This window comes from Heteronotia binoei, chromosome 15, assembly GCF_032191835.1.
Source record: "Heteronotia binoei isolate CCM8104 ecotype False Entrance Well chromosome 15, APGP_CSIRO_Hbin_v1, whole genome shotgun sequence".
NCBI classification, from domain to species: domain Eukaryota; kingdom Metazoa; phylum Chordata; class Lepidosauria; order Squamata; family Gekkonidae; genus Heteronotia; species Heteronotia binoei.
Genome location: NC_083237.1, coordinates 10032949 through 10054840, shown reverse-complemented (window position 1 = coordinate 10054840; position 21892 = coordinate 10032949). Strand labels below are relative to the sequence as shown.

Sequence of the window (21892 nt, the reverse complement as noted above, 5' to 3'; positions counted from 1 at the left end):
GGAGAGAGAAATCTATATGATCTGTGAAAACCTGAGAGACCTAAGGGAAAAAGATATTATAAAGCCTGAAACTACTGAGCAACTTGTTAACTACTTGAGATACAATATAGCCCATGTAAAGATTTCCCATTCCCCAGTTGAAGACTTTGTATTTAAATAAATATCTGTGGTTTACTTTAAAGTTCTCTGGTGCCTATATTTTGGGAAAACTATCAAAGCTGCTGTGGTCCCCTACGAATGGAGTTCTATATCCATCAGAAACCAAAACAAATACCCCAAAGAGACTAGTATAGAGAAATCCATATTATACCCACCCCTTGAGTCCAATAGTTGTGAAGTAAAAGTTTTAAAGGAAGAACTGAAGCTGAAGAGGGGCTGGGGTCACCATAAGCCGCGTATAGAAGCGATCCAGTGAGACCGCGAGGCGTGCTGTTATACCTGTGTTAAGGCATACAATCTGGGTTGGCCATTGTTTGGTCCCTACTAGTTATATTGACAGAAGACACATCTGTGGAAGACAGTTGGTGAACATGAGGATGTGAATGTTTTCTGAGCCCAACAAAGCCTTCCAACTTCTCATCAGGGCTGCAGGCTCAGTTCTTCCATGGTATCTTGCCACCCCAGGAGACGCAGAAGCACTGGCACTGCCTTTCCTCCTCCACTGAGAAGGCTATGTCTGCATTTGTAAATTTTATAGAACTGGAGAAGTGCTTTGTGTTTCCCCCAACTCTGGACTTTTTTTTTTTTGAGAGTCTAATTCTTTCTCTATTACTATACTAAGAATGAATTTTGATGCCTGGAAAAATCCATAACTTGATGGTGGAAAGTGCAGTCAAGTTGCACATGGAAGTTGGGAACATTATTTCCTGGGGCACAAGGGGACCCTGAGGACTGACATGAGAGAAAAGCCAGAATCAGTGGAAATTAATGTATCATCTTGATGGAACACAATACTCAACAGGCAAAAATAGTTACTTTCTTCTTAAAGATCACTTCATTTTATCATATATTAGACATAACCGGACATCTGAATATTTGGGATAGAAGGAAGTTATTAGGGAGCGAAAATAAATCCTAGAGTAGGCTCAGTGTTCTTGTTCTGAAAACACCCACAAAGAAATGGTGGGGAGGGCATCTAGATCCTTAATTTTTTCGCATGAGATGATCCTTCTTATTGAGTTCAGGCCTCAGCATGATTACATAGCACTTGGGGGAAAAGATACAAGCCAATAAGCCAGTACTGGAAGCCAAGATGGAGAAGATCTCCACAGCCACCGTATGTTTCCCTTTGGTGCTCAGATAAGTTGGGACAAAACACAACCAAACACTGCAAAACATCAGCATGCTGAAAGTGATCAATTTGGCTTCATTAAAACTATCTGGCAACTTACGAGCTACAAAGGCTACAAGCAAACTTATGAGAGACAGAAGTCCCATGTAGCCAAGAGCAATATAAAACATAACGACAGAGCCTTCATTACATTCTACTATGATTTTTACAGTCAGGGACTGAGTGTCCAAATCTGGGAAAGGGGGAGAGGTTCCTAGCCACACTGTACAAATACTTGCTTGGATGAGAGAACAAGAGATGACAATGAGGTTGGCCAGTCTTTTGCCCATCCACTTCCTCAAGTTGGAGCCAGGTTTGGTGGCCATGAAAGCTATGACTACAGTAATGGTTTTGGCCAAGACACAAGAAACAGCCACTGAGAAGATGATGCTGAAAGCAGATTGTCGGAAGAAGCAGGTCACCTTGGTGGGTTCTCCCAGAAACAGCAAAGAGCAGAGGAAGCAGAAGAGGAGGGAAATGAGGAGAGTGTAGGTGATATCCGTGTTGTTGGCTTTGACAATGGGAGTATCTCTGTGTTTAATGAAAATTCCTAGGATTAAGACTGTAGTCATGGACAAAGACAGAGCAAGTAAAACCAGACTGATCCCTAGAGGTTCCTCAAAAGACAGGAAGCTTCTCACTTTAGGGATGCATCCTTCCTGGTCCATATTTGGATATTGATCTTCTGGGCATGCAAAACAGTCATCCATGTCTGAAAAGGAAGAGGAAAGGACAGAGGAGCCATATCAGAGCTGTTTGAAATGTGACACTTCATTAAATTGCTTGAGCGCAACCAGCAATATGATTGTAGCCCTAAATGCTGAACACCTAAATACCTAATACCTAAATGCTGGCTGAGTGGGAAGGTGTTAAGTACCATTTTTATATTCATTTTAATCAGTGAATACGTGTAAACTCTTCCTATTGAGTGAATGTGAAGAAAAAGCAAACTAACCCCTCCCCTCCTTTGACACAGAGAGAAACGAGGGTTGTTGACTCAATGCTGGAAAATTCTTTGAAATGGTGGGAAGGAGGGGAACCAGAAGAAGGCAGAAATTGGTGAGGGATCAAAGGTTATATTGCCATAGAGTCTACCCTCCAAAGCAGCCACTTTCTCCATCTGAAATGTTCTCTGTCATTTGGTGAGTTACTGTAATTTGGGTTGACCACTTGGAGGCTTGCAAGCCTGTCTATTTTATAGGATAGGATTCTGACTAAGGCTGCTACCAGTTGCAGATCCTATATTGTGCCATGTGAGAACATGGTTGCAAGAACTGGTCTTTCTCTGGCAGCCATAAAGTGTGTAATTTACTGTGACAAAATGAGGGTTTTGGCTTGAATGGCACATTGCAAAGGCAAAAGCTTGGGGAAAGTTCACTTAAGGAAATAAGTTCAGAAGTGCAATGTTTGAAAATCAGAGTTTTTGCTCAGCTCGAATGTGATTAGTTAGCTAGATAAGCTTCACACTCTATTGGCTGGTAACTTGAAAATTCGAGAACTGTTCCCCATAGGTAAGACCAGGACCTTTTTGTAGCAGGGACTAATTTGCTTATTAGGCCACACACCCCTGATATAGCCAGTCCTCTAGGAGCTTACAGTCGGCCCTGTAAGAAGAGCCCTGTAAGCTCTTGGAGGATTGCTTACAGAAGGTGTGGCTTAATATGCAAATAGGTTCCTGCTACAAAAAAGCCCTGGGTAAGACATTTAGTGCCTTTCTAAGCCAAGTTACATACACTATACCCCATTTACTTCAGTACACTTAGAGAGGTATAACTCTGTTTAGGATTGCACTGCTAGCATCATTTAGGGAAAGCAGTGGAAGACAACCTGGAGTGCATTCATAGTACACTAAGTAATGTGTTTTGCAACTGGATTTTTACTGTATAAGAATAGCAAAAATCAACTTGCAAAACACACTATTTAAGTGTAGTGTGAATGCACCCTTGGAAATGCAAGCGGTGGAAAGACTATATAACATTATGCCAGCCCCACCTTCTCCCCAATATTTCCCCTCCATTTTTATTTCCCTTTCATTTTCCTGAGTTGTTGGTTTTCTTCTTCCTTAATAATTCTGACTGTCCCGCCCTGTATCACTATAGTATTTAGCTGTTTGCTCAGTCCAGGAACCTGAGAGAAGAAATGGGAGCCCCCTTTAGACTTAAATGACATTCAAGAAGTTTTATATGTTCCAAATTAACTAAATACTTTATTCAACAAAGAGCCCAAAGGTCAGGTGAAATTAGGGGTAAACATTAAAAATGCATCAACAACCCTGATTCTGGAGAACGCTTTTGCAGTGACGTTCTCTTTCCCCTTTATGTGCATAGCATCATCAATACAAGCCAGAGTGAAACTTTAATTATGTTACGAGTTTGCCATCCAGCCTTTTAAATGCGGCAGGACTCTTCCCTAAGGCCAATTGCTAAGACTGTGAAATCCAGGGCTTTTTTGAAAAAGCCAAGCAGGAACTCATTTCCATATTAGGCCCCACCCCCTGATGTCACTATTGTTTCATACAGGGCTTTTTTGTCAAAAAAGCCTTACAGGAACTCATTTGCATATAAGACCACACCCCCTGACACCAATCCAGTCAGAACTGCGTTCCTGTATTCCTGTTCAAAAAAAAAAAAAAAAAAGCCCTGGTGAAATCTCAGAATGACTCTCTGGTCACCAATGCAGTTTTCGGATGGGCCTTAGGATACATGGCCACCTGCCAATATTGTTTTGGGACTAAATTAACTGGTGAGGCCCAAGGACTTTCTGATGGTACAATCAGACCAAGCCTTGACATTTTTTTAAACCTTCCTTTGGATACTAATGACATTTGGTCAGTTACTCTAAGGTGGGAGAGCAAAAAGGCCTGGTATCCCTACTATCCACCTTGTGCGGGGAAATTGGAAAAAAAAGATGATCTGATTCCCCACTAAGACAGCCTTAATGCACCATTGTTAGAGATCTTTTGGGGCCTATTTCTGGTTTCATTTCTACTTTGGGTTTCCTACCAGTTTCAGACCTACTTCTGGTTGGGGAGGGTGACATTGATTTATGGGGATAACTCTACAGTGTATAGCCAAATTTACCATAGAGTTTTGCCCAAAAACCTGTGTGACTCCCAACCAGATATAGGCCTAGGATTGCCGATTCCCAGTTGGGGGCAAGGGATCCCTGGTTTGGAGGCACTCCCCCCACTTCAGGGTTCTGAAAGTGCAGGGGTGGAGGGAAATGTCTCCTGAGCATTTCATTATACCCTATGGAGACCAATTCCCATTGAGTATAATGGAGAATCGATCTGTGAGTATCTGGGGCTCTGGGGGCTGTTTTTTTGTGGTAGAGACACCAACTTTGCAGCAAAGCATCTGGTGCCTCTCCTCAAACACCCCCAAGTTTCAAAAAGATTGGACCAGGGAATCCAGTTCTATGACGCTGAAAATAAGGTGCCCCTGTCTTGCATTATTACCAAATGGAGGGAAGGCATTTAAAAGATGTGCAGTCCCTCTTAATGGGATGGCCAGAGCTCCCTTTGGAGTTCAGTCATGCTTGTCACATCCTTGCTCCTTGGTCCACTCCCAAAGTCCCCAGATATTTCTTGAGTTGGATCTTTCAACCCTATGTAAACATCAAACCAAAAATACGCCCCAAAATGCCCAACATTCACTTCTGGTTAGAGCATTTTATCTTATTGCCTCTGCACATGGTTTGGGAGCTGCACGGAAGCAGAGAGAAGGGTGCTCCAAAGAGTGATGAGAAGAGCACAAAAGATTTGTGGATGTTCTCTCCCCTCATTGGTGGATCTGTATAATATGGGATGTAAAAGGAAGATACAAATGATCCTAAGGGACCCTTCACATCTGGGCCATTTGCTATTTGAGATCTTACCGTCAGGTAGACGATATAGAGTGTTGAAGGCTAGGACAAACAGATTTAAGGACAGTTTCTATCCAAGTGCTGTGGTTAGGCTAAATGCAGGGTTATGAAGGATTATCTGTTTTAGATATATTTAAATGGTTTAAATGGTTTTAATGGTTTTATGAATGTTTATCTGTTTTAGATGTATTTAAATGGTTTTAATGGTTTAAATGGTTTTAGATGTATTTAAATGGTATGAATATGTGTGTTTGATGTGTTGGTATGTTTTGTGGAAGAGCACCTCATTTCGTTGCTCTCTTTTTGTTGAGAACAATGACAATCAATCTATCTATCTATCTATCTATCTATCTATCTATCTATCTATCTATCTATCTATCTATCTATCTATCTATCTATCTATCTATCTATCTATCATCTATCTACCAATCCCCAGGTCCAGGCAGGGATTCTCCCGCCTGGGAGGTTCCCAACCCGCCGGCCCAATGTGGAACCTCCCCCGACATCGCTGGTGCGATGACGTCACTTGGAAAAAATGGTGGTGCCCATGAGGGGCTGCTCTAGGCATTTCCAGGAAAATTCTATGGTTTTCCCAGATGGTTTAGCTATTTGGGAGGTAAAAACTCTATGGTGACATCATCATGTCGCACGCGCGCTCCGTGCGTGAGAGAGAGCCCCCGCTGTGGGAAGCTGAGGACTTGGCAACCCTACTTCTGGCCTCCTGGAAGGATAATGGGAGACTCCTGCTGGCCAGGTAAGTCAATCTACCAACCCTATTTAAAACACTTAAAGGTCTTTCCCATTCTGTTTTCAGCTTGTGCTTTCTTTGAGGTTTCAAATTGAGGACTTGGTCTTTTGACTTGAAGATGCTTTTTTTCTGGCTCTGGCATTGTACCAGGTCTTCTGTTTCTCCTGGGCTCTTTGCATGTCATCTGCTACAGCCTCTCTCAGTTCTTGTAGGTGCTCCTGTAGCTTCTGAAGACAGGTGACTACATCGTTGCTTTTGATGTTCTATCAACTCATCCACACTTCTTTAAAGATGCCCATAGGCCCTCTTGCCTGGCATCCAAAGTGCATCTTGAAAGGACTCCTGTGGCACTTCTTGATAACAAAACAGCAGATGTTGATGTTGCCGATCCCGGTTGTTAGGATATTGCACAGTATAAGTCTTCAGCATATGGTTCAAGGTGCCTTTCATTTAGGTAATTTTCCTGTGCATGATAAACTGTGGTTGTGAGGTGTTTGATTCCATAAACCTGTAATAGTTCCTTCATTACTTGGGACATGAACTGTTTCAGTTCTTCAAGCATCTGTACTTTACTTCCCTTGACACATTTGTTTAAGACTCTGTCCAAATGTCAATGTAGCTGTACCTACATTTAGCCCTGCTTTGTTCAGCCATCAGCTCAAATCTAAAGGTGTGTCATTCTACAAGTGCATTTTCCCATTTAACATTGTAAAACCTAATAGCAATATGCATTAAAACAGATTATATTGTGTGTGTGAACGCACCTTAAGTCTGATGCTCTCCATAAAAAGGAAATAATTTGAGGTTTCTTCATCCCTTCACTTAGTCCTCCACAGTTCTGTGGGCATAAATAAATCTTTCTGACCTAATCTAGTACAGTAGATGTGCCTGCATATATGTGCAGGAAATGTGGCAGCATTTGAATCTTCCATTACCCCAAATTATCATCCAGTATATTTTGGGAACTCATTCTATTGTTTTTCAACATGTACAATGGCAAATTATCATTTCATTAAATTTACTTCTATAACAATTGTCAATGCTTGGGTAATCCAATTCATTGCAACATCTACCTTTGTGGCTGGAAAACTTCCCTTTTGGACAAGGAGCACAATCATAGCAGCAAAATTTCTCTCCTTCCTTCTTTTTCTTGTGATAACCAGGGCGGCAGTAGTCATTGCACACAGAAACGGGCACCACCTGTGCTAGTATATAAGTTGTTGAGACAGGAGAAATTATTCATTGTTCAAAAAATATACCCTGGGAAATTATACATTTAAAGTGCAAGAAAGCAGAGCATTATCTTAGCAACAATCCACTTGTAGTTTCTGATTATGGCAGAATATTTTTTTGTTGTCTCTCGCTTGGTTGCAGAAAACTTTGATTACAGATTGCCTCATTAAAACAAATAGGAATAACCAACTACTGGGGCCAATTATGACACTTGAAGTACTTTTTTTATGTCTGCCAAGAAGTAGTTGGCCACTTGGTGAGACAAGATAGACCACTGGTCTGATCTGCAGGGTTCTTCTTATGTTTTTATGACTCATAATTTTACCACATTTTAAGAAAGGTAAGGAAATTCTACATCAACAGTAATTTCGTCAAAATGCTATGAAAAATAGAGATATCCAGGCAGTGAACCTGTGATGATTTGTGGGGTGAGGGGCACCACATTTTCCTCTCTCCTACATTTTCTTCTTTCTGATAGTATTGACCCTTCAAGCATATTCTCGCCATATCCTCACCTTTGCCCACCCAGTCGAAATGAAGAGGCCGACACAATGTATTGGATAAAAACCGGGCCGCTTTATTTAAACATAACTTGAATGAACTGGAATGGCAAGAGGTATAGGCCTAACGGAACAAGCCCTGGGGTCAAAACACAGGACCCCGCCTTGTCCTAGAAGGGCAAGCCTCCCTGCCTCCAGCATGAGCCCAGTATCATCTGACTGGTGCTGAGCGGCCAGGCCCAAACTCCGCCTCCACCTAGGGCGGCATCCATCACTCAGGAAAGATCCACCCCGGCGAGGCTTTGTCATGATCTGCACTCTTAGCATTGAGCCGTAAAGCCCATCTACCGTTCATACAGACCGCCTGCACCTCTGGTGCAGAGCTGTAGGTGCTCCCCTGAAAGACTGTAGCCAATACCTCATCCTGCCATCACCAATGCCAAGCCTCTGCTTAGGCATTAGCACCCACTGGACGGCCCAGAGCCAACTGCAACCCCTGCTTGAGTTGGTTCAAAAAGGCCCGGTTACCAATTTCCGATAAATGAACCCCATCCGGCCTATACAGGTCAGCGTTCTCTACCCGTATGGCCGGACGGGGAAGAAATAAGCCCAAACCCCCTTCCATGGTCTTCTGCAAGGCCCGGTTGGTCTTACGTCTAGCCCGTTCTATCCCCCCAGGATGAAGGGCATACCGCCAGACTCTACACGGCAAAATTGCCAACCAAATCAAGAGAAATCCTGGCCATTGTCGCTTAATCATCCGCAGGTCCTCCTGTGCCTGCAAAGAAAGGGCCTTCCCCTTCATAAAAGCCAGGTTATTACCGCCTAAATGGATGACCAGAATATGCGGAGGAGGACCCCAGGCCAGCGCAGGCCATGGCGACCCAGCCATTCAACTGTTGCCAACTTGCTGAGACCCAACTGGGTGCCCACTGGCGATCTCCTGGCCTGATGGGCTGCCCAAAACACCATGATGTGCCTGCAGATGAGAATTCGTCACCTCTCTCTACGAGCCCCAGCACCTGAAAAACAGAACAAAAGTCAGAATCCTGAAAACACATGCCCTGTCCACCTGTTGCCCACGTGCCTCCCACGCACTTACTGAAAAACCAATGGGCGAATATATGACCTGTAGGCAGCAGACCACCACTGACCCATTTGCTGTATGGAAGGGGGGGCATAACCCATTACAGCCGCCGTGGATGCGGCACCAATTCAGAATGAATGTGTTCTGAATTTCACACACCCCAATCCCAGCTCTACCAGTGCCTTCCCCGTCACTGCCCAAAATTGATATTTTGTAAGGGGGGCGCCATTACTATGATGAAACAAAGGACCATCACGCTCCCCCCTTAGTAGCAAATACTGCTCCAAGGCCTTAACTGGGCACAGCTCAACCACTGCACATTGCCCGATCGTAATGGCAGAGCCCCTCTGCAGCTGGTCCGTTTTTGACCTCCGCACAATCAGCCTAATCTGTCCCCCCACAAATTTAACGTCGCCGGCACGCAACGCACGGCCAGAAGTGTCTGTTTTCGACTGCAAGACCAATTCGCTGACCCACAGTGCACCAAAAAAGGAAATCAGAGGCTGTGTGAAAAAAGAGCGGCCTCAAAGGAGGACGAGCATACCTCCGGCCATACCCTATGAAGACCCTTCAGCACTGAGGGAGATATGGGCTGTCGGGCATCCGCTCTCGGTCCCCATTCTCTTGCCCAACCTTCCAACATCTTCTTTATCCTAAAATCTCCAGTGCCTTCCGAAAGGCCGTGTGCTTTACTGACAAAAGCCAATGCAGCCAGTTGGCCTTTAATGAACTTAATACCTAACCCTCTATCCTTCTGATGTATGCAAAACTGTATAAGGTGTACAACTGGCACCGGCCAGGTGTCAGGGAGCCTGGCCGAGCTCCTGAATACCCGGAATTGCAACTCTGCCCTGTTATAGGCTTTCTGAGTACTTGGTGCCAAAGCTAAACGGATCGCCCTACCAGCTTCAGCCTCCTAAGCTGCCAAAGTTCCAGTGGCATTCACGCTGGTCGTAGGTCCGCCTCCGGAGCAAGCTGGCGAAAGCGCTCGATCTGTTGACGAGATAGAGCATCCGCCACCCCATTGCACACTCCCGGAACATGTTTAGCCAGAAACAAAATGTTCAAACAGAGGCATCGCAAAGTAAATGACCGCACCAGGTTCATCACCACCGGCAATTTAGAAGACAAGGAATTGATAACATGTGCCACAGACATGTTATTTCACCAAAAATGGACTGTGTGGTTGGCCAGATGCACACCCCAAAGCCAAACGGCCAAAGCAATGGGAAAAAACTCCAGAAATGTGAGATCACAGTGCAACCCACTGTCCAACCAAGCTGCAGGCCACTGTTCAGCACACCAATGTCCTCTAAAATAAACCCCAAATCCGGTGGCCCCTGCCGCATCAGAGGATATCTGGAGCTCCACTTCCAATTTCAAGACCTCCCTCCAAAAGGAGACTCCATTGAAAGATTCCAAAAAATCCTCCCATACCTCCAGATCCTTCCACATTCCAGCAGTCATTCGCACCCTATGATGGGGGAATCGTAGTTGCCCCATGGCGTCGCTTAGGCAATGCAAGAAGGCCCTCCCAGGTGGCACAACCTTGCATGCAAAGCTGAGGTGCTCAACCAACTGCTGAAGCTCCAGCAGCGACACTTTGCATTGCTTCTTGAGAGAAGCTAACCGAGCCCTGATGCTTCTTACCTTATCCGCAGGCAGCCGTGAAGCTTGCTGCATGGTGTCCAGCTTGATGCCTAAGAAGGTAAGTACCGGGCTGGGTCCGTCTGTCTTTTCGTGAGGCAATGGGACCCCAAGCTCCCGCGCCAGCTCCTCAAATGCCCCCAACAACTTGGCACATTGCCCAGATCCAGCGGGTCCCACAAAAAGATAGTCATCTAGGTAGTGAACCGTATCACTCAACCCAGATTTGGTTCAGAGAGCCCATTCAATAAATGAACTAAACTTCTCAAAAGCGGCGCAGGACACAGAGCATCCCATGGGTAGAGCCCTGTCAATGTAAAACTTTCCTTCAAAGACAAAACCCAACAGATCGAAATCATCCAGGTGCACAGGCAAAAGGCGAAAAGCTGACTTAATGTCGCACTTTGCCATTTCTGCACCCACACCACAACCCCGAACCACCTTGACTGCTTCGTCAAAGGAGGTATACCTAACTGAACAGAGAACTTCTGGAATGGAATTGTTGACTGATCCGCCCCTGGGGTAAGACAAATGGTGTATCAGGCAGTATTCGCCTGGCGCTTTTTTAGGCACCACCCCTAAGGGGGAAGCCCGTAACGTGGGCACAGGTGGTGTCTCAAAGGGGCCCAAGACCCTTCCCTCTGCACATTCCTTAATTATTTTCTGCTTAACCACGTGCTCCATCTTAACTACCGAACGAAGGTTAGAGGCCATACAAGGGACCCTAGGTCCCTGATATGGGATCCTAAAACCATAGGTGAAACCATCCATTAAATAGGCCCTATCCACCAACAGGGGGTAACCCCCCAACAACCGCTTAAGGACCCTTAGTTGTATTGCACTGGGTCCCTTTTCCAGGTTGCTGTTGGTTACCTCCCCCCCTCCCCCGGGGCACCTCGACCCCGGTTTGGCTTTGGACATACTACAAGCTGAGAAGGCATGTGACCCCCCACAGAGGGGGCACTCGTGCTTAAATTTGCAGGCCTTCCTGGAACACATGCCTTTAGATGTAAATTCCCAGCATAACAGCCGGGGTTGAACCAACTGGCCCGCCACACTGCGGGCACTTGTGCTATTCTGTTGCCTCTGTACAAGGTGCCCACTGTCAGCTCTATCACCCGAATTGGGCTTAGCCGGCGACATCAGCTTAAGCCAAAGCTGTTGGTTAATCTGGTCCCACGGAAGCCCTGGGTTAACCGCCACCCTCATTCTAAAGGCCTCATCATACTGCAGCCACGCCGCACCAGCGAAATCAGTATATGCGCGGTGTACTATATCGCAATATTGAAACAAGGCTGCAGCCTGTAAAGGCTGCACCCTAGCAATTACCCCCGCATATATCAAAAAACCTGACAGCCAATTGGACCAAGTCCTATCCACCTTCCTTCACTTCAGCTTCTCCTTTTCTTTGTCGTCAAGGTCCTCCTTATCCTTTTTTCCATTTCTCTAAAGAGTAGGCTGAACACATCTACATATTCACCACTCAGAATCTTATCCCGGGTTGCCACTGCAAGGTGATCGCCCAAGGGCAACGCCGTATCACCATATGGAAGGACATGGAAGGGGATGGATCCATAAGGATTTGGAGGATAATGCCATGTACCCCACTGATAGCCCGGCCAAGCTGCCTGCTGTAACCCCTGTTGCTGCCCCCCCCCCAAGGTAGCACACCCAGGGATGCCTGAGCAACAGCAGTGCCCTGTGATGAGGGCAATGCAACTGTCGGTGACGGGGACTGAGCGGTGGGACCCACCACACTTGTGCCCTGTGACAACGCATAAGGCGAACCCCTGGCCCATGAAGGACCTGCCTGCCCGGGCTGCCCAAAAGGCCCCACCTGTTCTGTCTGCATCACCACTGAACCTGCTGTATTAAGGGGGGCCATCAACTGGACGTGACCCCATGGCCATGCCGGCAACTGGGATTGCACTGGAGACTTACCCGCTCCCACAGGGGGTTTAACAGCCACTGCCACAGCCGGGGCAGGCTGTACCACTTCCCTACAGGTCCATGAGTCACAAGCTCCCCTCCAGCTACATCGCCGGTGTCATTGTCCTTTCCTGGTCCGGTGCCTGCTGCAGTTCCACCCTGCAAAGCGGAAAGACGAGCCAAAACCTCTTTCTCAAATGTTAACTTGGATGACCAAACTGATGCCCTGTGGTGCCCCTCCCATGTAGGGACACCTGCTGCACCCCGCTGTTGTTCTAAGGCATCTAACTGGCCAATAATGGCCTGCCGCAGCTGGGCTTCTTTCCCCAAAACATCTGGGGAACCAGGTTGCTGGGCCCACTTCTTTGGCTGTTTACCCTTGGAGGGGCCCTGACCCTTCTTGGGAGCCGTGCCCTAATGGAATACCAGGTCCACTCAAACTGCACCCTGGGTATGGCAAACTTAGCCCGCCTGTGCCTTGTAACTTATGCCCCCCAATAAAATACTGCACACATGGGGTAGAAGTCCCAAGCCCAAAGCACCCAGCACCCTGTGCCACTGTCTCACTCCCTCGCCCACGAGCCTGCAAGCAGGGAGAAAAGGTGTGGGGGAAGGGTTAATAAACCCCAACCTGAACGGACTACCGCCAAAGGCCCACCACAACGTGAAAGAACCACGGGGGGGGGGCGAGCCCAATATCCGCAGGCACCCTCTGACGCAGGCACTCCCAAGCCCTCACTCTTTGCCTAATAAACCGCACGACGAGGGAAAAAAATCAGTAAAAGCTGTCGCCGCTGCAATCCACCGCCGAAGGAAGCTCCTCGCCCGACAAACAGCTGATTCGCGCCTCCCCCGGCCACTACAGCTTCGCTCACAACGTGGCTCTCCGTCCGAGAGCCGATCAAAGCTGCTGAGCCCAGGGAGGGGCTGGGGCTTTATAAGCCCCAGCGCTCCTTCCTCATACATGCTCAGACCGGGAAACGAAAGTCAGCCCTTCCTCCTTCTGGGCAGGCAAAAGACGGCCCCCAGCCTAATGCTGGCATCGCTAGTCTGGCTGGGGAGGGGCCGAATTCCCTACTTGTTTTCTTTTCTCCTTCCTGCCCACCAACACAGTTTTATCTGCCTCCCATCCTCAGCTATATTTACTATCTACTTCATTTATATCCAGCCTTTCTCCACAATGGAGACCCAAAGCAGCTAAAATCATACAACTCTGAGAGGAAGGTATGTCTGAGAGACAGAGTGATGGTCCAACGTCACCCAACCAGGTTCCTTGGCAAACAGAAGATAGGAACCAGAGCTTCCCAGATTCTAATCTGACACACTAACCACTATTTGTCTCCTTTCAAATGGTAACAAGGAAGCAAACTTGGGTGAGTCATGCAATTCCCCCAGTGTTTTCTGTTAGGCCTGAGCCTGATATGTTTCTTTAAGGCTAAAAGAGCACTGAAAGGACTCTTCCCACTTCCTCCTGCCTTTTCTTAAGAGAAAACCAAAGCTGGGGCCAGCTGACAATACTGCTGTAGTTGCTATCAAGCCATAAGTATAAACATTTGTTTCTTAAAGCTACAGGTACTTCATTTTCCAGAAGATTGGATCCTTTTTCTGGGTTTGTATACAGGTTTGTCTCTTGTGTTCATGGCTCAAGTCGCTGGATTTAAGTATCCACAAATGCAACCAGGTTAAGGATAAGATCGATTTCGCAATCGGCTTACCCCGCTGTCACATTCCTCTTCTCCACACAGCATCCTGTGAATTTCCCACTATCCGCTCCACAGCTGCAGCAAACATCGCAGTTTTCAGGTGGCAAACAGAAACTGCGTGGAGAAGAGGAACGTAACAGCGGGGTAAAACGAGTGCGAAATCGGTCTAAGATACATGGATGTCACTTTAATGGTTACATCTCTTACTAGTTCTTGAATGTAGTATGTGACTCACCCTATTCTGGATATTAGTACTTTTATGAAAAGGCTTTGAATTCTAGACTGGACAGGGAGGGGGTAACAAACATACATTAAAGTGAGCTATTACTCTATTCACTTTATACAAAGGCTCTCTTGAACCATTAGTGGAACAGTGCAACAGTACAATGTATAAAATTGCATAACATGTTCAAGGCAATAAAGTTATTCAGTTCTGTCACGACAGGTATAGTTTGCAATCCACACCTGGTTAAAATGCCTGTGCCATATGATCATATTTTCATGAATGATGAATGCTTTTCCTTCATAAGCATCTACTTCCAGCCTTCCAACTTTCATTTGAAGGAAGGACTTGTTTGGAAACATCACCAGGTTCATGATATCAAATCCAGTTCCCATTTCCTTATTCTTATTAAAAGACATGGTTTCCCCAACTGAATTATTAAAGGAAAGGCCTTGAAGAAAAGAGTGGAGCTAGTTGAAAGAGATGGGGGGAGAGAGAGAAACGGATGCTCAAAATGATAGTCTAATTCAATGATGGAAAGATTGCACAGTTGGAAGAAAAATAACTGCTGCATGTCCAGATTATACATTTCTTCACTGATACAGCTGATGCACTCTCCTAGCCCCTGATTTAGCATGAAAGACAGAACTTATGCATCAAAATGTAGTGCACTCAGATTATTTTAGTTCCAATATTAGGTTGAGAGAGTTGGTTTGGTGCAGTGGTTAAGTGTGCGGACTCTTATCTGGGAGAACCGGGTTTGATTCCCCACTCCTCCACTTGCACTTGCTAGCATGGCCTTGGGTCAGCCTTAGCTCTGGCAGAGGTTGTCCTTGAAAGGGCAGCAGTTGTGAGAGCCCTCTGCATCCCCACACACCTCACAGGGTGACTGTTGTGGGGGAGGAAGGTAAAGGAGATTGTGAGCCGCTCTGAGACTCTTCGGAGTGGAGGGCAGGATATAAATCCAATATCTTCTTGTTATCTGAACTTGGAATGGGCACAGACTGATCCATGGACTAAAATTCAACATGGACTGGGGGCTAGTCCGTGGTCCATTTGCCTAGTAGGTGCATTTGCTGTTTTCATGGACCACAACTTTGATTTGTTACAAAGTGCAGGTCATTACCTATAAAACCCTACATGGCTGTGGACCTGTCTAGCTTAGGGACCGTCCCTCCCCACATATTCCCCAGAGAGTCCTCAGATCTGGAACACAAAATCTATTATCGATCCCCGGGCCGAGGGAGGCAAGACTAAAAATGGCTAGGGAGAGAGCCTTCTCGATCGCTGCCACCTCTTTGTGGAACAACTACTAGAGGAGGTTAGAGCCTTGTGAGACCTTGCCCAGTTCTGCAAGACTAGCAAGACAACATTATTCCAGCTAGCCTTCGACTGATAATAAAAGAGATCTGCAGGATTGCTTTAATACACTAAGAGGTGAACAAAAAATATAATGAATATAATAGATAATAATAAATATTATTATTATAATAAATAATAACACAAAAATGGGTTAAAGTATTCAAGTGTAAGCGATGGTGTACATTACAAGCAGAGCAAAGAAATGACCGTAAAGTGTTAGTTATGACTCTATTCCCTCTATACAAAGGGTCTCCTGAACCATTAGTGGAACAGTGCAACAGTTCAATGTATAAAATTACATAACATGTTCAAGGCAATAAAGTTATTTTATTCTGCAGAATTACCTCCCAAGGCCGGCTGCCTGGAAATGAATGCTTTTTGTCACCTACAGTTGCTCTGTGGTAAGACCTAGATGAGTACATGGCATGTAGAGCCAGTGCCACAGCATAGACAGCATTATAAATACTGTAACTGTGGCCTAACATACACATTTCAAAAATATTCCCAGGAAGTCTCTCCAGTTTCTCCTCCCCAGTACATGTTTCACTGTTTATCATAAACTCCTCAGCGTTTGGAAGGGTACAGTGAAATGATTGCTCCCAAAACAGCCTGAGAAAATCATTGCCTTGTGTCCAATAAGGGTTGATGTTCTGAAGAAATTTTTTGAATCCAAGAAGCTCATTGGTGCACACTGTGAAGGAGAGAGCACCTTGAAACTGATAGAAACTCAAAGTGTTCAAAGTGCTGCTTTGTATGAAATCAACTTGGGCTGTCAGAATCCATACTTTTCTATATAGTGGGTTTTCTTCATATCCAGGATCTCCTAAAAACATCACAGCGTTCATTGAAATCATGGTCAGAGCTTCTCCATAGATAATACAAGTATTTGCTTTGCTCTGCATCAAAGGCTGATATACTTTAAATATTAATTCATTTATGTCACTCCATGAATCATATCTGGATTGGTTTGGGATTTTTTCTGTGAACTCCAAACAAATTCTGTTCTGGAAAAACAACATCTCCAGGGCCTGCAAGAAATGTTCTCCACTGTGATCATCTACAGCAAAGAGGCCAACCCATGTCCATCCAAAATAGAGAAGCAAATGAATGATCCCCATATACTGAGCATTTTCATCTGGGACCATGCGGAAAAAGGAAGGGAAGTCTCTCTCCTCAAATGCAAATGAGCCATAGATGAGCTGAAAGAAAACAGACAGATGTTTTAAAAATTATTTTATTTTATTCTGCAGAATTACCTGCCAAGGCTGGCTGCCTGGAAATGAATGATGAAAACGATAAACAGAAAGAAATCACCTGAATGTTGATTACATTTTCCCACTCTTTCCACCCTCATTTTCCACGGTCAATCTACTTTAACATTGAATTTGTCCTACATATTATTCTAGCAGTCAGAATTTTCCCTTTTTGTTGATGTGTCAATTCATCATACTTCCATGTTTTCGAAAAAGTAATGTCTGTTGTACAAATAAGAAAAGATAAAGACCCTGAAGGGGGAAGCCAGAAGACAATTAGATAGGATAGTGAGGTTAGCGCCTCTCCTTCTAAGTGACATTCTTGGTCTGTCTCCAGAAAGCTAGTCTTAGGACAATATCCCCTTTCTTCTTGAAAGTGCCAGCCTCGGTCTTACTCTCTCTCTAAGCTAGAGATGTAGTTAGGAACCTACCTTTGTCTCTCCTTTTTCCTAGCCAATATGTTAATTCATAAATAAACTTTTGTCTACTATTTAACCATATTGTGGACCATTGCTGCATTAATAACTTTGCCAACACCATAGATACATCCTACCTGTTCAATCTTGTAAATTCCTAAGATATCTGAAAGATGTAGGAGACAGCAGGTCCAAATCCATCAATAATTGCAAGCATATTTCTCTGGGAATCACATTCATAATTAAACAAAAATCTATGTGATTTAGGGCAATATCCCCTTTTTCTTGAAGGTGTCAGACTCGGTATTACACTCTCTCCAAGACAGTGATGTAGTTAGGAACCTACCTGTCTCTCCTTTTTCCTATCCAGTATGTTAATTCATAAATAAACTTTTGTCTACTATTTAATCATGTTGTGGACCATTGCTGCGTTAATAACCATCATAGATACATCCTACCTGTGGAATCTTGTATATTCCTAAGATATCTGCCACACGGAAGGAAACAGCAGCACCAAATCCCCCAATAATTGCAACCATATTTCTCTGAGAATCACATTCATAGTTAAGCAAAAATCTCTGTGATTTGAAGAGCAGGTCCAAGGTGGTCCGGTAAGTCATCCTTGCATCATAATAGCTGTCAGAGATATGGAATCCGAGGGTGACATTGGGCAGGATCTGGGTGTTCTCATTGATGTTATTTACAGCAAAAGCCAAGGCCAGGGCATGTTGGTAGAATTTAGTCACCATTCTAAGAGAGAGAGAGAGAGAGAGAGATTCTCTATTTTAAGGGAATTCTACAACAGCCTTCCTCTTAAGGCCAGCTAACATTAATATTGCAGCTATAACACATTATAGAATCAAGCTTTCTCTTTTCTACACCGTACTTTTATGCATTTTCTTGCATCTAATAGCAAAGTGTGTATCTCGTATGGGTCAAAAAAGCTGAACAACCCCCTAAAATCTAGTGCATAACCTTCACTCATTATGGGGGGAACATCCCGCTTTGGAGAAGCATTTGAAAGTTTAAAAGGGAGGTATTTTAGCCCGCACCCACAAAGTAAACTGGCATCTGTTCAGGGTCAGACATTATGGATATTACAAAAAGAAGTCCCAGTTCTTGTTCCTGGCTCTCATCTCCCAACAATAGCTTGTAAGATCTCTGTTGACATGCTCATGGTAGTCCAGCTTCACACACACACACACACACACACACATTGTCTTTATTTCAAACAACGGCCGGTAAGATTTTTTAAAATCAACCTTGCTTGTTATCCCTAGATTCCCCCCATCCCATATCAACATACTTTGCACTCTCTTATATGTTGAAATGTTGAAAATTTGTTTCCCAATTTCTTCCTGCTTTTGCAATGTTATAGCATTGCAAAAGTGCAGCTTAGTTCTAATAAAACTTGTCTCCCCATTTTCCCAAGAGAGATGACAAATTTTACATGGACTGTGAACAGAATAGAAATACTGATAAAGTGATCAGAAGAGAAGTATAAGAGATGAGATTTATCCCCTACCCTTCACTGGGAGACTCTGAGCAGCTTAAAATCTCCTTCTCTTCCTCTCCTCACAACTGACACTCGAGGGGGGGGGGGTGAGAGAGCTCATTCAATGACTGTTATAGAGAAGAACTGTGACTGACCCCAGATCGATCATGTAAAGAATTGGGGAATCAAACCTGGTTGTCCCAAATTAGATTCTGTGCTCTGAACCACAACACCAAACTGGCATGACAAGCTGCGATGGACCATGCCTATTGGTCCTTTCTTTGAGTACAGCTGGTGTTTGTACATTTCATCAGACCAAAGTAACAGAATGTGAGAGTCTGGGTGATTCTTACTCTGGAAAGTCAAATGACTTCATCAAAGGATGTTCCATGAAAAAAAGAATATGAAGAGTGTAAATGATCTGAGAAGTAATCCCACCAATGTGGAGGTCACCTGGCTGATACCACTCATGTGGCACAGGGATAGGGTCATTTTCGATACACCTCATGCCATTTACTCTGCATTCCATGAGAAGCAACAGCAGTTGGAAACACACTAGCTTCTCCATTCTTTACAACTTCTATCTAGATGTAAAATCTCAGATGTTGAACTGAGTATGTCCTGTCCAGTCCCTTTTCCAACTTCTCACAGACGCAAGGACATTTCATAGCTACTTTCAATTTTGTTTACAGTTTTCTGTTGCCGTCGAAAAGCCACTGGAGCTTTGTTCAGTGGAACCAATTACAGCAATGCAGATAATTACAGGGGGAGAGAATTATCCCTTTGAAGTTTGGACCAAAAGTGACAATTTGGGTTCCATTCTTTTCTTTTAACCTAACTTCTAGTCTTCTCATTCCTGGTGGAACAATAAACAGAATTGTTGATCCAGTTCTCCATTGTGGAACAGCAGTCCCAGGCTGTTTTAAAATTACCAATCTCCAGATTTTTGGGGGTGGGTGGGTGGAGTCATTCTGAAGTTACTAGTTTTATCTTGACCAAATATAATTTTTCCTAAACAAATAGAAGCATCAGAGGACATGATTGATAACATTGTATCTCCACTGAGCTCTCTCTCCTTCCTGAATTCCACTCTCTTCAGGCACCCCCCCCCACCATATTTATTTCTATTTTTAAGCCAGATGCCATCCCAAGCCCTTGTAAAACAAATTTTGTCAAGTTATGTAATGAAGCCATCCATTGCACTGGTGAAGCCATTTATTGCATTGGGAATGTAATGTAGTATTTTAAAAAAATGAAATAAAGAGATACCTTTTAGCATTTTCTGCGCTTGTTTAGCACAGCTCACACCACCTACCTTGAAATCAAGATTAGTATCCAAATCCTGTTGTTGGATATGTATTTAAAACCATAAATGGGGTTCCTGCTATCTGTGTTGCACTTAGCAGCAATGACATGGTACCACCCCTTCCTTGGGGTCAGTGATGTGTACTGATATGGGGTGCCCAAGAAAGCAAAGGAGGAGGAAAACGGCATCTCAAAATGCTTTTGAGCACCACTAAAGAACTGCATATCTATCGTGAACTGAACACAAAGAATGTGAATTTAAAATTATTTAAACATTTCAACAATGCATGTTGCAGAATGTGATGCACATACATTCCTTACCAAACCATAGAAAAAACATAAAACAGATCAGTATATATTGGAAGATGCGTGAACCTCATGTGAAAGGAATCGGGTTCTGTACCCTGTTTTGAAATGTTTTCTCAATAACAATCATGAAATTGGAAGGGATCTCCAAGGTCAATGAGTCCTACTGCCTGAACAATGCACAAAATTACCAAATACTTCCCCCCACACCCCTGTGAGCCCTGCTCCTATGCCCTGAAGATGGCAAAAAATCTTCCAGGATCCCTCGCCAAATTTGCCTGGAGAAAACTGTTCCTGACAACAAAGGCGGGGCACAACACAGTTTTTCTTTTCACCTTACTCTCTGTTATTGTCCATTTGTTTGCTGTTATCTGTCTTCCTCTTTCATTAATTTTTGGATTCATCTTATAAAATGTGAGACACACTTGCCGACATACAGTCGTTCACACGGGCGTACAGTCGCATATTGGACTTATCTGGTGTTACAATGTCAAAAAAGAATGATGTAAGTGAAATCTGCAATGATCCTGTGTCTGTTGAAAACATCCAGTTTTATATTCTTCTTCTTAAAAGTAGTGTGATTGAACAGAGGCTTCAAATTAAGAATGCAAATATGGAGGAGCATATAGCCTCAGGTTTTATTTAAAAAAAGGGACATGGTCATATGGAACGATTTCAAAAGGAGAATATGAATGTTGTCTGAGCCCAACAAAACCTTTCAGCTTATCATCAGGGCTCCAGGCTCACTTCATCCATGGTATCTTGTAACCCTAGGAGAGGCAGAAGAACTGGCACTGCCTTTCCTCCACCACTAAGAAAGCCATCTCTGCAGTCTTAAATTTCAAAGAACTGGAGTGGTGCTCTATGTTCCCCTCAACTCTGCACATTTTTGAGAGGAATGTTCTTTCTATATTACTGTACTGATATTCAGTTCTGATGTCTGGAAAGATCCATGACTTGATGGTGGGAAGTGCTGTCAAGTTGCATACGGAAGTTGGGAATAGTGTTTCCAGGACACAGGGGACCCTGAGGATGGATGCGAGAGGAAAACCAGAATCGGTGGAAATTTATGTATCATCTTGATCCCCCTCACAAAATAGAGTCAATCTCATTTTATCATTTTATTATATATTGGACATATCTGAACATCTGAATAAGTGGGATAGAAGGAAGTTATTAGGGAGCCAAAATAAATCCTAGAGTAGGCTCAGTGTTCTTGTTCTGATAAACACCCACACACAGAAAGAAGGAGGGAGTATATAGAGATCCTTAATTTTTAAGCATGAGATGATCCTTTGTATTGAGTTCAGGCCTCAGCATGATTACATAGCACTTGGGGGGAAAGATACAAGCCAGTAAGCCAGCACTGGAGGCCAAGATAGAGAAGATCTCTACGGCCACCATCTGTTTTCCTTTGGTGCTTAGGTATGTTGGGACAAAACACAACCAAACACTGCAAAACATCAGCATGCTGAAAGTGATCAATTTGGA

General features: G+C 44.3%; 1 protein-coding gene across 1 annotated transcript in view; it reads right to left on the bottom strand.

Annotated features, from left to right (window-relative positions):
• Positions 1-1143: 1143 nt before the first annotated feature.
• Positions 1144-21892, bottom strand: part of LOC132582951 (vomeronasal type-2 receptor 26-like) — a 34493-nt gene continuing 13744 nt past the window's right edge. The window contains exons 4-12 of the mRNA XM_060254618.1: positions 17754-18045; positions 16883-16899; positions 14054-14155; positions 12906-12921; positions 12351-12497; positions 10413-10556; positions 8676-8697; positions 7016-7147; positions 1144-2042 (exon numbers count right to left, since the gene is read on the bottom strand). Of these exons, the coding sequence (XP_060110601.1) occupies positions 1144-2042; positions 7016-7147; positions 8676-8697; positions 10413-10556; positions 12351-12497; positions 12906-12921; positions 14054-14155; positions 16883-16899; positions 17754-18045 (1771 nt within the window). The remainder of the gene's footprint in view (positions 2043-7015; positions 7148-8675; positions 8698-10412; positions 10557-12350; positions 12498-12905; positions 12922-14053; positions 14156-16882; positions 16900-17753; positions 18046-21892) is intronic.